The sequence below is a fragment of the Ochotona princeps genome, chromosome 11, assembly GCF_030435755.1.
Source record: "Ochotona princeps isolate mOchPri1 chromosome 11, mOchPri1.hap1, whole genome shotgun sequence".
Lineage (NCBI taxonomy): Eukaryota > Metazoa > Chordata > Mammalia > Lagomorpha > Ochotonidae > Ochotona > Ochotona princeps.
Window position 1 is genome coordinate 19,879,603 of NC_080842.1, and position 17,729 is coordinate 19,897,331.

At 40.8% G+C, this 17,729-nt stretch overlaps 1 protein-coding gene across 2 annotated transcripts in view; it reads left to right on the forward strand.

Annotated features, from left to right (window-relative positions):
• Positions 1–17,729, forward strand: part of SLC7A2 (solute carrier family 7 member 2) — a 71,000-nt gene that overhangs the window by 41,927 nt on the left and 11,344 nt on the right. Inside the window, exons 2-7 of one of the 2 annotated variants that reach the window (XM_058669880.1) lie at positions 8,055–8,444; positions 8,882–9,037; positions 12,154–12,319; positions 13,762–13,895; positions 14,848–15,070; positions 16,976–17,115. In XM_058669880.1, coding sequence (XP_058525863.1) covers positions 8,069–8,444; positions 8,882–9,037; positions 12,154–12,319; positions 13,762–13,895; positions 14,848–15,070; positions 16,976–17,115 — 1,195 coding nt within the window. In that variant the 5' untranslated portion in view covers positions 8,055–8,068. Of the gene's footprint in view, positions 1–8,054; positions 8,445–8,881; positions 9,038–12,153; positions 12,320–13,761; positions 13,896–14,847; positions 15,071–16,975; positions 17,116–17,362; positions 17,500–17,729 lie in introns of both variants that reach the window. The other variant, XM_058669881.1, reaches the window with a different exon arrangement.

Below are 17,729 nucleotides of genomic sequence, written 5' to 3' on the forward strand. Positions count from 1 at the left end.
CCAATGGATGGAGGGCGAGTATTTTAGCCACTAGGCTATTGCGCCAGGCTCCAAGGCAAGGGATTCTTATTTTTCAAGGAAAAAAATGAAGGTTTTGGGTTGATTATATAGGATTGTTGTTGCTTCCTTTATTTTTTCCTAATTCAAGCTGAACAATCACTATTTCTTTTTTCACATTTATTTTTTTAATACATTCTATTATTGTTGTTATTATTTTATAATACAATTTCATATTCCCTTATCCCCTCACCAGTTCCCTCCCCCCCCCGTTCCTCTATATCATTACTAACATATAGTTCTTCATACTCAGTCTTATGTCCATCATTGCGGGCCTAGACAATGGCAGAGAGACCAGAATCCTATTGTCAAGATATAGTAAACAGTTTCATTGTAAGTCCATCTTTGTCTGGAAGCAGAAATGCATACCACACTACATCCTCACATCTGGATGTTAGTCTCCATTTCACGGCTACTGTACATCCCCTCAAATGAAAAGTCATAATGCAAAATCAACACAGAAAGAAAAGAAGAAATTTACAATGCCATGAAGTTAAATGACATGTTACTAGATATGACAGTCTCCATTACACAACTACTGTACATCCCCTTAAATGAAAAGTCATGATACAAAATCAACAATAAAAAGAAAAGAAGAAATTTACAATGCCTGAAGTTAAATGACATGTCACTAGATATGACAGTCACCATTACACGGCTACTATACATCCCCTTAAATGAAGAGCCACAAAACAAAATCAACATCCGGGAGAAAAAAGAAATTAGCAACATCAAGAATTTAAATAACATGCTACTAAATGACTAATGCATAGCTGAAGAAATGAAAATCAAGAATCTTCTTGAAGAAAATGATGCCACTGCATGATCTACGAGTCATTGAATGATTTAATCAGAAGGAAGTGTTTTGAAGAGATGAAAACAACAGAAAACAACAAAACCCATGTGACATAGTTTCCGCTGATCTTTGTTGAAGTGTGTCTCCTCCAGACAATAAGCAGATGGGTTTGTTTTTTAATCCAGTCTACTAATCTGTGACATTTGATTGAGCTTAAGTCATTTACATTCAGAGTTTAATATACATGGGTGTTACTTTGGTCCTGTCATTTTAGGAATGGGTTGTTCATTGGTTTAGTCTTCTGTTGTCATTTTACTGGGATGTTCTTCCCATTTGCCTTTGTTTTTGGTAGGTGCTATTCCTCTTCTCTGTCAAGAGAACTTCTTGAAGTATCATTTGTAGGGCAGGTTTGGAAGAGGCAAATTCTTTTAGCTTTTCTTTACTGTGGAAGAATTTTATTTCATTTTCGAAGACAAATGAAAGCTTTGCTGGGTACGTTATCCTAGGCCGACCATTTTTTTCTTTTAGAATCTGGAATATGTCACTCCATTCTCTTCTTGCCTGTAGAGTTTCCTGTGAGAGGTCTCCTGTGAGTTTAATTGGCATTCCTTTACATGTCAATTGATTTTTTCACGTGCACATTTAAGGATCTTTTCCTTATGTTCAATTGAAGAGAGCTTGAAGATCATATGTCGTGGTGAAGATCGCTTTTGCTCAAGTCTGTTGGGAGTTCTGTGCCCCTCCTGGATCTTGTTTCCCAATTCTTTCTCTAGATTAGGAACATTTTTGCTTATTATTTCATTAAATATATTTGCAAACTCAGCTTCTCTTTCTGCACCTTCTGGGACTCCCATAACTCTTAGATTTGGCCTCTTAATAGTGTCTTTCAATTCTTGAATACTTTTTTTGGCCTGATCCAGCTCTGCTTCCAGCTTTTTGTTTGCTTCCCCCTGATGACAGGAAATATTTTCCAATTTTGAGATTCTTTCTTCTGCTTGCTTCATTCATTCTACTTTTAATTTGCTCTACTATGTCCTTAATTTCTGATATATCAGCCTTGATTTGCTGCTATTGCTTGTGTAAAATATTCCTTAAATTCTTTGAATTCTTGTATGTGCTTCTCACTGTTGATCAGAAGCTTTAAAATGAGTCTTATGGATTCTGTGTGCCCCATTTTCTCGATGTCTTCCTCAGTTAACTCTGAGGTTGGCAAAGGGTTTTGCTTCTTTGCAGGGGAGTCTTCAGTAATATTCATTGTGCTTTTGTCTCTTCTTTTGCTCTTGGTCATTGCACTGCTGGTTAGTAGAGTCTTCTCCTTGGGGCAGGTTTCTAAGTTGTGTCACCCACAGGGCTACAATGTGATTTTACTTATTGTGGTTGGTACACAACTTTTTGCTTGCAGCCACTTGTGCCACAGCCTCCAGCGAGTTCCAGGTCTGGGTTCTTATATCAGATTTCCACCATGGTCTCCACAGCCCCAGCTCTTGTCTCACCACTCTCCACCTCCTGTGATACTGTGCTGAGGCTGTCTCTGCAACCTTTCTCCCACTTCTGGTTGGAGCAGGTCCCAGGATTAGAGAGACACCAGGGTCCTATATAATTAGGTTGTTGGTGGTGATGATCTTGCTAGAAGCTGTTGGCTGTTAGGTCTGGGTGCCACATGGACCTATTTTGACCCATATGATGCCACAGTTGGTATTATTTTCCTGCAGGACCAGTGCAATCCATAGAACTCAGTGAGTTCTCGCGAGCTCAGCACATGCGCAGTTCGCTATTGTCCCCTGCAGTCCCAAAGCTATTGCCACAATGCCCAAAATGGCACCCGATATACAACCACTACAGTTCTTGATCTGCTGGCCATCAGGTCCGAGGGCTATCCAGACCTATCCTGGGTGGAACCTGTAGAATGCCACGTCATTGCAGTTCACTGAGACAGAAATGAGCTCACTCCCAGCTCAGCAGCGCATGCTCCATCCCTTCCCTTGCCCTTTCCTCCTTATGCAAAATGGCGCCCAATTCAGCTCTAGGGGGCTGACTGGGCTGTGAAATCCACTCTGTTCTTGCACTGCCCGTCTGAGATCTGCTGTTCTGTGTCTGCTCCTGATCAAATCAAACGTACCAGCAGGACGGACAGTTCTTTGTCTGGGTTCACCACCCGAGCTCCCAGTGAAAGTCCCTTCCCACCTGGTTGCTGGTGGCGTTCCGGCTGCTGTGGAGTTCAGATCGCCGTGCTGGAGTATCAGTCTCTGCAACACCACACCATTGTGTCTGCTGCTTTCCTGTATCTGTCAGTATCCAGGTACCCCTCTGCTGTTGTTCTGTGTCTTCCTATTTCCTGAAATATGTCCTCTCTGCTTCATCCTGATTAATTATTTTCCATCCACATAAACGTGTTCTTACCCTATTCCGCCATCTTGATTCTCCCGGCCCACCTGAACAGTCACTATTTCTGGTTGTTTTACTCTGTGTAGTTTGGTTACTTCTTGGCGATTTAGTTTTTGACAATAAGGTAACAAGAAAAATGAAAGAAAAGTCAGTAACGCTAAGGGATTAAACCCGTATTGCCCCATCTCCCACCCTTCTTATTGAATGGCTTCACCTACAATGTAATTTGGAATTTTTTCTTGGAATTTTAAGGTTGTGGAAATGCAATTGTGATTGAGTTTGGAGATGGAAAAATTCAAAGCCCTAGTTTGCAGAGTGTAAACCCAGAGACCAAGAGAGATCCTGTTGTATATGTTTTGCATCTTGTTTCTCCACGGATCGAAAAACAATGTGCAATTGTCTCACCATGAAACCAGCAATTGGAATGAGGAAGGGAAAAAATGGGCAGCAGTTGGGAGGAGCTAATTTGTTGAGGATTTAAGGGAATGCCTATCTCATTGGCTGGTCAGAGCTGGTGGCTGCTGTAAGATTTATTGTCAGGGCCTGTGATGTCAGTAGGGAGGATTGTGGTGGAGACTTCAGCCTTTACGGCAGGAGGCTCAGGTTTGTTTCTGTGTGACTCAAAGCTGTGTCAAACTGCTGAGCTAAAGTGAAGATCCAGAATAGCCATTTGATTGTAATGATCAGGATTGGAAAGATTTCTGAGGACAGTTGAAGGGAGGTCTGCTGTACAATGTGTTCTTTCATCAGGGCTAAGAGTTTACTAGAACTAAAATTCTTCTTTGTGGAGTTGAAGTTTTGAAGGAGGAATTCCAAGTTGCTGAGGAAGGAATTTAGTTTTTTGGCAACTTTACTGTGGCAGGGCCTGTTGACAAGACCTGCCAGGCTTATTCTATTTTCAGATCTAAGCTTATGTGTCCATAGTTTTTTTCCCCCCCTCAATAGAGACACTACTGCTTTACCAATTAATAGAATAATTGTTCACTAGAAAAAAAATCTGTGTCTGTTTCTGGTATGGCTAGAATTGAGTTAGGACCTCACGGGGATGTTGGTGATCACGCTTTGACATGGGTGTGAAGCTTCCCCTGGGCCTCTTGCCTCAGTCTGCAAGGTTGTCCTTCCTGCATGCCTGTAGGTTTCCCGTTACGCGTGGATCCTGCTGTGGGACAGTGCAGATCCATGCCCTGCGTGCCTGTGTCAGCAGAGGGCCCATCAGATTCCCTGCTACCTGCACATGGGTTTGTTTTAAAAGTCTTAGTTGCATCAGATTTTTTTTTTCAGCAATGAAAGTACCTTATTAAAATGAAAGGTCTTGGCCCCTGCGTGGTGGCCTAACAACTAAAGTCCTCGCCTTGCATGCACTGGGATCCCATATGGGCGCCGGTTCTAATCCTGGCAGCCCCGCTTCCCATCCAGCTCCCTGCTTGTAGCTTGGGAAAGCATTCGAGGATGACCCAATGTGTTGGGACCCTGCACCTGCGTGGGAGACCTGGAAGAAGCTCCAGGCTTTTGGCTTCAGATTGGCTCAGCTCCGGCTGTTGCAGTTGCTTGGCGAGTAAATCAACGGATGGAAGCTCTTCCTCTCTGTATATCTGACTTTACAATAAAAATAAAATAAATCTTTTTAAAAAAAATGGAAAGTCTTATAACATCTTCTAAGTTCTCTCTTTAATCAGTATATGAATTTCAGGTTGTATTGCTAAAATTTGGCCCATATTTTCTTATTTACCCCAACATTGGCATTCGAATTTCATCCATCAGTACTCCACCAAAACATTTTCCTAAAGCACAGATTTCTTTTTTCTTTACAGAGCACTGTGATTCAACTGACAGAACTCAATAAATGTTTAGTAATTATTCATTTTATTGGCCCGGTGTGTTCTTACATTCCTTTTCTCCCTTCCTGTTATATTACTACATGATTAGTTTTATGTCATAGCTTTTGCAATCAGTATTTTACCAGGCTATGTGTAGTTGAGACTGTTTGCAAAGGCTGTTGAGTAACCTGTCAGTTCTGAGAAGTTTGACGCATGCTTTGCTGTTACTCAGAAGCACATGGGGCAGGTGTTTGTGCTGGCTGTTAAAATGTTGCCTGGGAACCCCATGCCCTGTATTGGAGGGGCTGGGTTCAAGTCCCGGCTCCTTGCTATTGCAGACCCTGGGAAGCAGTAGGTGATTACTCTGTCACCCCAAATTGGAGGCCTGGATTGAGCACGTGGTTTTCAGCTCTGGCCTAGCCAAGGCCCTACTGTTGTATTTGGGGAGAGTGAACCGGCCATATGGGAGTTTTCTGTCTCTCTCTTTGCCTCTCAAATAAGTAAGATAATTCCAAATGTTTTTTCTAGAAGTAAATATGTGAATGCATGCTGAGCAAAAGGCATTTTTGTCTTATCTGCCACTAGGCAATACAGAAGAGGTAACTGCACATAAAATACTCGCAAGCAAGCAGTAGAAATCTCATTTTACTGAATCAAAGCCATACGTTTTCATAAACATAATCCTACACAAATAGTTTAATCTGGAGTGAATTCAATTTTATATTGAGAAGATGACCAACGTTAATTTATTCATTTTGAGTAACTTAACTGGTGTGTTCATTTGCTTTCATTTGTATGCTTTCTTTTTTTTTTTTTTTTTTTTTTTTTTTAATTTATTTTAAATTCATTAATTACATTGTATTATGTGACACAGTTTCATAGGTACTGGGATTCTCCCCACCCCTCCCCAAACCCTCCCACCATGGTGGATTCCTCCACCTTGTTGTGTATGCTTTCTTTAAAAGAACAAAACTATTTGTTTTGGCTGCGTCCCATGTGTTTTGATGTTTTTTCAGTTTTATTTATTCCAAATACTCTCTTTTCTCTTGTCGAATTCATTGCTGCATTATATGGTGGTATCATTTTTCCCAAGAGACTTTTGTATTTCCTTTTTGTCACCCATGTGTTGGTTACTCAGTGGTGTGTTTTTTCATGGAGTTGTAATTTGTTGTTGTTGTTGAGGCTGTTGTTCTAACTCATACCAGTGGTTGACTTTGTTAAAAGGAAATAGAAAAAAAAACTATTACCATAAAGAGAATAGGTTTGGGGGTCTGGTACGATAGCCTAGTGGCTAATGTACTCGCCTTGCATGTGCCAGGATCCAATTTGGGTGTTGATTCATGTCCTGGATACTCCACTTCCCTTGCAGCTCCCAGCTTGTGGCCTGGGAAAGAGTGAAGGACCCTGCACCCACATGGTAGACTTGGAAAAAGCTTCTAGCTCCTGGCTTCAGATGGGCTTAACTTTAGCCTTTGTGGTCATTTGGGAGAGTGAGCCAGCAGATGAAAGATCTTTCTGTATCTCCTTCTCTGTGTGTATTTGCCTTTCCAATAAAAATAAATAAATCCTTAAAGAGAGAGGGAGAGAAAAAAAACACGTTTTATGCATTGCAAAGGTAGAGTTCCAACAGCCATACTTCCCTCACTCCTCTCCCCCCAAACAACATTGTAACCATAAAGTCCAGAGAAAAGGATTTCAAAAAGTAAAAGCTTGCCCACAGTCGTGTAACACCCACCTCACATACACCTGCCATCCTTCTTAGTTTCCTCACTTGTTTCCAGAACAGTTCCCAGCTGGGGTAGAAGTCAAAAGCCAACAATTCAGTGTGGGTCTCCCGTGAGTGTTAGGGACCCTACTGCTTTCAGTTTTCCCCTTCCCAGGGCGCATGACAGCAGGAGGATGGAATAAGAAGCAGAGTTAGGACAGAAACTCAGGGAATTTGAAATGTGATGCCAGTACCTCTGGTGGCACTAGGACTGAGGAGCCAAATGCTTCTCAGGTCACTTTTAAATCACTTCTGCATTTCACTTGTGGGCTTTTATTGCCTTATATTCTAGGTAGGAGAAATAGTTATTCCAAGGTTAGGTCTTGGTAGAACATGATATACATTTGATTTGTGAAGCATTGCTAGACTTTGACTTTGGTAACCCAAATAGAGTGTTAGCAAACTTGGAGCTGCCTTCTGTGATCTTTGAATAAGCACTCATGAAGTGCCATGCTTGGGCCTGATGACAGTGTGGAAGGCATCGAAAATTTATAAAATGCTGTGTGTATCATCAAGGAAATTTCTACTTTTCTTTTTTTTTTTTTCTTTACATTTTAAGTGAGCTTGCGTTTACATTTATATGTGAATCGTCTTCATCAGTGAGTGACTCTCAATGTGAAACTGAATTATTCCCATCACAGAAATGTCTTTTCAGTGAAATGTGTTAGACTTAATATAGAAAATTAGTCTTATAATAAAGAAAATCATTTTCATGACACTTTTAGGTTAAGGTTGAGAAATAGTAAAGAATTCCTTTACAAAACATCTGAAAATGCTATAAGAAATGTAATGATTTTGTTTTGGTGTTGTCTTTTTTTAACCTGCTTTTGAAACACCCTAAGACCATACAAAGTCTCATAAAACTAGAGACCACATCTTCCTATAAGAGCATTCTAGGTCTGGTCCTAGCACATTCCCTGTGTTTACTTGTGGCCTGAACCATTTGTAGCCAATAACAGAAAATAAAAGATAAAGCAATTAACCACCATTTTGCAAGAACTGGCCATCTCTTGGAATGCATCTCAGTGAAATTATCTTTCAGAATTGTATTCAGGGAGTAAATATGAGGAAGCGCCCAGGACTGCTAGTAACTTTTGCTTCCCAAGCAGGCCTTTGCCTGTATGCACCAGCTACTGGTTGTTTGCAGGGGTAGCTTATTGGGCAGAAATTTTGTCAAGGCCTGGAAACCAGAGGGTTCCGAATCCACCTCTCACCACCTCCCTTCTCTTTCCAGGCCCCCCCTTCAGAATGATTCCCTGCAAAGCAGCGCTGACATTCGCCCGATGTCTGATCCGGAGGAAAATCGTCACTCTGGACAGTCTAGAAGATTCCAAGCTGTGCCGCTGCCTGTCCACCATGGACCTCATCGCCCTGGGGGTCGGAAGCACCCTTGGCGCTGGGGTTTACGTGCTCGCGGGAGAAGTCGCCAAAGCCGATTCGGGCCCCAGCATTGTCGTCTCCTTTCTCATTGCTGCCCTGGCGTCTGTGATGGCTGGCCTTTGCTATGCTGAATTTGGAGCCCGAGTTCCCAAGACGGGGTCTGCGTATTTGTACACATATGTCACTGTTGGAGAGCTGTGGGCCTTCATCACTGGCTGGAATCTCATTTTATCCTATGTGATCGGTATGTCTCAGAAAGAAACTGCCTCCCTGCGGAGTGGTACCCGGGATTGAGGCTGTGGTGTTGCTTTGTATGTCTCCATTTTTTCAGCTATGGGATGAGCTTTTCTGCTTCTCATTCTTTTCATCTCAGAAACTGCAACGTGATTCTGTTGTTCGGCTTCCTCTTTTAGTGCTTTAGTGGGCTTGGAAGTCCTGGAGTTTTTTGTAGCTAATAGTTTTTTAGTTCTTTACTGCAAACAGTTAAGATTCTACAGTTACGGACTTGAGCTCTTGAGCACTATTGTATAATTGTGAAGCTACCCAAGAAAGTTTATATGTAATTACCATTTTCACCTCTGCAAACTAACTCCTTTACTCAGTGGTGTGGCAAGTGGTGTTTGTTCTGTTAACCTTCTGCCAGTGACTTTGTGTTTTCTGAATGTTCTTTGTCTTGGGAAGGTACCTCGAGTGTTGCAAGAGCATGGAGTGGCACCTTCGATGAGCTTCTTAGCAAGCAGATTGGACAATTCTTCAGGACATACTTCAAAATGAATTATACTGGCCTTGCGGAGTATCCTGACTTTTTTGCTGTGTGTCTGATTTTACTTCTAGCAGGTAAGAAAGCCGGTTATGCTTCTCCCCCATGAGCCAAACTAACTGTCATAAGAAAATAGGTACTTACTAAATTAGATAGTTGAGTTCTGAAGACTTAGCTCAGTGTATTTTCACACTTCGGTTGGCCATGAGGGTTTCCTCCCCCAACCCTTCAAATCATACTTCATTCATATGTGATAAGTATATTTCAAAAATAGGCCTAAATTGTGTGGCATGATTGTGGCACCTGCCATGCACTAGCTAATGGAATGAAAATATCAGTTTTAAAACTGTGGTTACAGATTTGCAGGAATGGTAAGTGGAATTCCAGTAAGGAATTTATTGACCTACTTTCGTCTTTTCAGTTACACTGAGGATACTATTTTTGGAAGGAATTCTGATCGTTTGCTGTGTTTTCATCTGAGCAATGGAGACATCTGGCTGAAAAGGAGGCATTCAAGTCACTGATTGTCTTGGTGGAGATAACAGTACTTAATACTAGAAGTTTTTGTCAGTCATGCTTAGTGATTTAGGAAGGCATAGGAAGAAGTGAGAAGCCAAGTTCTTATTCTGACACGACATTTAACTGTCTTTGGGAACACTAAACAATTTCGTTGTTCTTTCCATGGGTTTGCTTATCCAGATCCACAGTAGGGGATTAATGGGGTGCTACAAACAGGCTTCTAACAGCTTCGTAAAAGGTGAACCCTAAGATGGCAACTAGTTTTATTTTGCAGACATAAGTTAGTTCCTGCTCTTGCTTCTGTTTACTTTAATGATTTGAGGACTGTGCAATGTGCAGTCCTCCGTAAGCCCATCAGGGACTGACTGAGAATAAGATCTGGGATGGTCACTTCAAAAAGATTATGGAAAATGAAATTAAAGGGTAAGTTTGTTTTGGTGCAAAAATTTTCTTTTGGAGTCAGTATGTACAAGAGATCTTCAAACGATTCGTGTATGTTATGAAAATATGAATTTTAAATTTTTTTGCACTGAAATAAACTTGTACCTAAATTCCAAATTTCCATGAGCGTTTTGGTTCGTTCCCACTTTCTACTTGATTTACCCTGTTTAACCTTCCCTTTCCCATGCGACCTTATCTCTGTTTTCCCCTTGGGTTGCAAGAATGTGACAGAGCTTTCTATTATGAAATGTTTACCTGCAGAATTACATCATTTAGAAAATGTCCTTACCCTTTAGAAAGTTAGTCGTTAATTACGTGTGGTTTATAGAGATAGGGATAGGATTGTCAGCAAAATTTGTAAGTTTAAAATATTTTGCTTTGTTCTTTAAATAATTATTTTATTTTTATTGGAAAGTCAGATTTACAAAGAGAAGGCAAGACAGAAAAAAGTTCTTCCCATCTGCTTGTTCTCTCCCCAAGTGGCTGCAATGGCCAGAGCTGAACCCATCCGAGGCCAGGAGCTTCTTCTGGGTCTCCCACGTGGGTGCAGGGTCTCAATGCTTTTTTCGTTCTCTACTGCTTTCCCAGCCCACAAGCAGGGAGCTGGATGTAAGTAAAGCAGTCAGGACTTGAACGAGTGACCATAAATATAGGTTCCCGGTACATGCAAGCTGAGGGTTTTAACCACTGAGCCCCATGGTGCTGGGCCCCATGTTTTGTTTCTGATATAAAAATTTACATCAGTAGTTTTTCAATAAATGACACATTTTTGGTTTAAGTTTCTAAGCAGCCTAGCTGACATTGAATTAATTATATCTTGGTTTATTTAGGGATGGTTCAGTTAACTTAAAATATTCATTGTAGTGTCTAAATTTTGACAGGCATGTAGCTATGACACAGTTAGTACTATTTAGTTCCAGGGCAAGACCAGAGCCTTGCCTGCATTACCTGGCCTGTGTTCTTTCACAATCGGCTCATTCCATAGGCTGTTATGTTCTGAATTACTACCATACTTGAAGATCAAAAACCCTGTGTTGCAAATCTTTCTATTATACAAAATTTCTTCTCACTGGAAGTCCTTGTTTTGTACAAAGCTATACTGGAAGCATATGCAGCATTTAGATGAGACATTCGTGGTCTCTAATCTGCCGGTAGATGAGAGCTCAGGTAAGTACTCGTGGCCTGTTGGGAGGGGGCTGGTGCCCTTGTTATTCTCTGAAGTGTACAGCAGTGGCTCCTCATCTAGCCAGCTGTCAGAAGCACGTGGGGAGTAAACCAACAGATTCAAGATCTTTGTCTCTGCTTAATAAATAAATACAGTAACATTTTAAAAACTAGAAGGCATGAAAGCCACCTGTTTAAGAATGAGTATGTTAGTGCTGTTTGTAACTGTGAAAAGCCAAGCATGATCTCACTGTCAAAGCACTAAAATGCGGTACCTCAATAGAGCAGAAGACCATGCAGCTGTTAATGAAGTTACATGTGTGTAGACGTGGAAACTGTGTGTGTGTGTATGTATTTGTGTCGTATGTGCAAAATTACCAGGGAAACCAAGAGTTGACCTTTATTCTTCTCATGCTTTTTCTGTATCTCCAAATTACTTTGATAAAAAATTGATCTTAGAATGTAAAAATAAAAATATTAAAATGAGAATTTAACAAAGTAAATTTTAATGAGAACGTTATATAATTCTTTCCTATTTGTGTATAGTCAATAATTACATGGTCAATATAATGTTAAAGTTTTTACTTTAACAAATTTATAACTAGGAACCTTGAGAGAGAGAGCCTTCTTAAAATAGCCATTCATTAAAATTGTTCCTCTACATTTCTCTACCGTTGGTCGGAATAGCCAAAGTTATGAGGTTTATTTACTTCTTAGAAACTGTGGTATTTTCTGAGGGCCTGGGCTGCCTTCTGAGGTTGACTTGGTTCTGTTCCAAAGATCTTGTCTCATGATTTGATGAGGACAAACTAGTAGCAATAAAAATGGATAAATGGGAGTTAGATGCAAGAGGACTCAAAAAGTTTGTGGAGAGTGAACTTTTGCTTTTATCATGGTGCAAAATGTTTTGAAATCTATGCATCATTTTCTTTATAATGCATTCATTTTCCATGGATTTCTGAAGTCATCTTACATGTGAATGATTGTGAAATAGTACTCCAAATCTTGTATTTGCCGCAAATGCCTTTACTGAATTTTAGATAAAAACTCAAATGCTATTTTTTTCTAGGACTTTTATCTTTTGGAGTAAAGGAGTCTGCTTGGGTGAACAAATTCTTCACTGCTGTTAACATCCTGGTCCTTCTGTTTGTCATGGTGGCTGGCTTTGTGAAAGGAAGTGTGGCAAACTGGAAGATTAGCGAAGACTTTCTCAAAAATGTATCAGCAATTGCCAGGTAGGATATTTGTCTCGACGTTCCCTTTCTCCCTCTCCTCTCTCTCTCTCTTTGCCTTTTAAATGAAATGAAACTAAATAGCATTTTTATAAATGGAGTAGGTGTTTGGCACATTAGTTAAGTCACGTGCTAGGATGCTTGAATTCCATATTGGAGTTTCAGGTTCAAGTCCAGACTTCTCTGTTTCAAATCCAGCCTCTTGCTAATGTACATGCTGGAAAGCAGCAGGTAAGGCCTCAAGTACTTGACCCCTGCCACCCAGTGGAAACCCAGTTTGAATTCCAGGCTCTCAACTTCAGCCTGGCTTAGCCATAGCTGTTTTGGGTGTTGGGAGAATGAACCAACAGATGGAAGAACTGTCTATTTCTGTCTCTCTTTTTCAAATAATTGAAAAATAAAAAAATTTTTGAAGATTCAGTTTTTCCTCTCTTTCTTTGTTAATGTTTTTTTTTCCCTCAGAGGGCATAGGTGTCTGCTTTCCTCTGAACAATGGTGGTTAAACTTCCTGCTCCTGAGCCTTGCCTGAGGAGACTGCCCTATTGCAGGGCTTTCTTCCTGCCGCCTCCAGACATAAAGGCACAAGGATGCTCACGGTTGTCCATCCGTGCGAGGCCACAGATGCTGGTTCCTGACCTCAGGCTCTGCTCCTGCTTTTGGGAGAAGAGCCAGGAGTAGATCCTAGTCATTCCTTGGGAACAACTTCATATGTTTTCCCCAGTGACTCTCCTCCTCTAAATGGTGATTAAATCACACATCCTTAAGTTCATCCTGTGGAACTGCCATTCAGTTCGTTGTGTTCTTTGAGCCTTGTGGTAATTTCCAGGCCTTTTTTTTTTTTTTTTAATGTTATTAAGCTGCATAAGCAAACTAAGATTATGGGAAGTATATGCTTCATAGAGTGAGGTGCATCGAGTGAGCTGTTTCTCTTTAGGTTGTTTATACTCTTAGGAGAAGGAAAAGGTGATATCCCTTGACTTTATGCTATTTTTATTATAAAACATTCCAATTCTGTTCTGTTAAGGAAGCCTAGCAGGTTTGGCTCCACTTTCTCAGGTGTCTCCCTGGTGAATGTAAAGGATGTGCAGTCCGCCTTACTTTCTGCTTTGAAATCCTTGTGTTCTTACGAGGAAAAGCAGCCCCAGGGAGAGCAGGTTTCCTGCGTTATCTCAAAATGCGGCCCAGGTGTAGTCTCTGTTCTGGAAATCCTGTCTGCCTGGAGTTTCTCACCGGCCTGGGTCTAGGTGGCCTTCTCCTGTGGATCTGTAGTGATGTCATCTGGGGAGGCTACCATATTCTCTGGAGGAAAATAACAGAAGGTTTTAGCTTTAGTTTTCCGAGTATTCATTCCAAGTATCCTTCCGAGGAAGGAGTTCTAGATAAGTCATTCCAAGGAGCAGTGTCCTATGAAAATGACTTTCCAATGCATTTGTTCTGTTCCTTAGAGAGCCACCTTCTGAAAATGGCACAAGTCTTTATGGGGCTGGTGGATTTATGCCTTACGGCTTTGCAGGCACCTTGGCTGGTGCTGCCACTTGCTTTTATGCTTTCGTGGGATTTGACTGCATCGCGACAACTGGTAAGAGCAGCGTCTTGACCCAGGATGGTGGGAGAAGGTGCTCCTTCCATTGTGTGAGTAGCCTTGTGTAGCAGCGGGAGTCCAGCAAAGAGAGGGATTTGGGGTAAAGACACTTGCTCCATAGTCAACTGTGATACCTGCTATATCTGATAAAAGGAAAGTTGACAAAGCTCCCTCATCCTTGCTTGCTGTATCAGTACAATTGAGAGAGCAGTACTTACCCTCAGGTATGAGGAAGATGTCCTCAAATACTACATAAAAGTAACACTGCCAAGCTGCTGAATGCACAGTCTGGAAGTACTGTCACAATAAGTAATAAATGATGGTCATGTTCCTCACTTGTCTCTCCTTTAATCAGGTAAAAATGACATCGTGATAGTTCTTTGCCCGTTACAGAAAGCACACATGCCAGCATCTCTGAGCGTTTTTAGAAGCACAAGGCCTTCTAGCACATCAGGCTTTGGGTACTTCAAATGGCGAACTTTATCAGAAAAAGTACATCTTTTTTCCCATTGAAGCTACAGTTTCATATAAATATAAAGTATATAAATAGGTGGAATTTATCTGCAGCCTTCAAATTAAAAGATCTGTAAAACACATTGATTTTAATCTCTTTGGATGAATTGGTTTCCCAGTGGATTAATGTTTCTATCCCCAAACACTTGAGAGTGATAATTCTGTTGTTTTTATTTGATGAGCTTTCCTGTTCTGGAAACTGGAAACTACCTGACATGACTTCTTTTCCCTCTGTGGATTGGAGGTTTATGTAATGGCAGAGTACCTTCAAGAAGAGAGGAAGTATGTCCTAAAATAACTGGTCGAGTTCAGGAAGCAGAGGGACAGAAGCAGAATGGAGCTACAATGGAAGGGAGGGATCATGGGATAGAAATTTTGCTTTTTATCTGTTGATATCTTATTAAACAGGCACACCTTTTATTTTATATTTCCTTAGGTGAGGAAGTCCGGAATCCCCAGAGAGCAATCCCCATTGGAATTGTGACCTCTCTGCTGGTGTGTTTTATGGCCTATTTTGGCGTCTCTGCAGCTTTGACGCTTATGATGCCCTACTACCTTCTGGATGAAAAAAGCCCCCTCCCTGTGGCATTTGAGTATGTTGGATGGGGTCCTGCCAAATACGTCGTTGCTGCAGGTTCACTCTGTGCACTGTCAACAAGGTACATGGCTGGGCCTTCAACGCCAGAGGGCTGAGTTCTTGCCAAATGTGATCATTTGCTTTGTGTGTTTTAAAAACACCCTAACATGAGAAACCTACTATGCAACTATGTGTTGCCTGAATAGTTTTCCCAGGATTGCGTTTAAGATCCTAGTCATTGAGAACTGCCCTCCTCCTACCCCTGAAATTCAGAGAACATCTTTCAGGACAGTGATGGGCTAAGCTTCAGCGCACATTTGTACACGCACACACACACCACATAGAGGCATATCACACCTACACATATATTGAAGGTATTACAAACGCTAACATGTGTGTCCTAATATGTTTCTATATTGACCTTGGTTTTAATGTTATGACTACAGACAGCATGGGAAAATGGATGCAGATTTGACATTTCTTGCTATGTTTGTAGGACTAATGAGTCCATGCCAGCAGAAGCTGGGTATACTGTCCTTTTTCAATATTATGTGCGTTTCATTGTGAAACGTGGACATTTGTCTCAGCACTAAGCAAACTTGGGCAGGAAATAAATTATAATGCTCAAGTGAGTGATGGAAATTCCTTTTTTAAAAAAAAAGATTTATTTATTTTTATTGGAAAGTCAGATATACAGAGAGGAGGAAAGACAGAGAGGAAGATCTTCTGTCCGATGATTCACTCCAAGTGACCGCAATGGCTGGTGCTGCGCCGATGTGAAGCCAGGAGCCAGGAACTTCCTCCAGGTCTCCCACGCGGGTGCAGGGTTTCAAAGCTTTGGGCCATGCTCATCTGCTTTCCCAGGCCACAAGCAGGGAGCTGGGTGAGAAACAGGGTCGCCACGATCAGAACCTGCGCCTATATGGAATCCCGGTGCATTCGAGGCGAGGATTTTAGCTGCTAGGCTACCACACTGGACCCAATCTCTAATTTTTAAAGTGGAAATAATTGTCTAAATATCTAAAATTGGAAAAATAAATTTTAAAAGATAACTTGTGCTTTTAGTTTTGCCTTCACATCCCTTTTATTTTTCTACTAAAGATAATATTAAGTGGCAATTAGAAATTCCCCGATTCTCAATCAACTAGTGATGGAATTTAAATGGCATTACGTGGTCCCAGCATCTGGACCGGGAAGGCACCATGCCACCATGGTCCAGAGCAGGACAGAGATTCATGTGTGACCAAGTTCAACCTAGCTCTGGGAAGAAAGAAAGTGGATTTTTTTAAGTAAAATATTTTACATGGCTTTTTGGGGGGTTTTTTGGTGATTCCTTTTTATAACTAATTCATGTATGGGATGGTGCAGTCAGTAAATACCAGTAATTCAGAATATGTGAAGCGAAAAATTCTTGTTAAACTTCACTAACTTTTTAATTTTGATTACCTCTATGTACTAAATTTATAATTGATTTTTTTTAACCTTTCTCTACTTTGATTCCCGTTATCAGGCTGGGAATGATCACTTAATAAAGAATTGGTTTTGGGAAAAATCGATGAATACCAAATTCATAATTATTGAATAAATGAGGTGACTGCTACTATAAAATTAAATTATTTAATCTCTTTAATTGGCCATCAATCTAGAAATTTTATTTTGAGTTATTGCCACTAAAATTTTTGTCAGTATTTTGCAAAATCTTATCTGATTTTAATTCAGTAATAATCATGGGTACACACAAATTGTTGCAATACTGTGTTTAGTCTGATCATTTTTCTTTGTAGACATCTGCAACAGAATAATGAATTGCACAATGGTCAGTATTGACAACTATTGGTAACTGCCCAGTCATTCTGCATTTAGAAACAATAGGACTTTGTCACCCCCAACTACTGTGCTGAGTTTTATTCAGTTATTTTATTTCAAATCTGGATGTGATCTTGCATGAATGTGTCTGCTCTACTGCATGTCTTTGCTTTTTATTCAGTCTTCTTGGATCCATCTTCCCAATGCCACGTGTAATCTATGCTATGGCGGAGGATGGGTTGCTTTTCAAATGTCTAGCTCAAATCAATTCCAAAACGAAGACACCAATCATTGCTACTTTATCATCGGGTGCAGTGGCAGGTGAGAGAGAGTTGACTTTTATTAAGAAAAAGGGAATCTTTTTCTCAGCAAGGATTTGGGGGGATAAACCGAAATTTAGGTATTTCTCTATTTTGGTTTATGTGATGCTCAATAACTATTTTGTGAATGTTTTCCGATTTTGAATTCTTTTGTTCTGCACTGTAGTGTGTTCAGGCTTTACCTGTGTATGCTTCTCCAGGATATTATGTAGAGTCACTCACATGGATTATGAATTTTTCTATTCTAGTCTTCTGGGCTCTATGTTTCCTTTACCTCGAATTCTGTTTGCCATGGCCCGGGATGGTTTACTGTTTAGATTTCTTGCCAGAGTGAGTAAGCGGCAGTCACCGGTTGCTGCCACGTTGACTGCAGGGGTCATTTCGGGTAAGCTATACATTCATAGGCCTCTTCGGCACTGGAATGGAACGTATTCCACACATGCATGGACTTACTAAGAGGGTCTGCATGCCGAGCATGTAAGTTCAGAACAAAATCACTGATAAATTTGTGTATAAGTATTGGGATTAACACCTGAAAATTGTGGTGGTGGTGGCTATGGATGAAATTCATGCTTAATTGACTCTTTGGGATTTTTGTTCTTACTACTTTGCTAT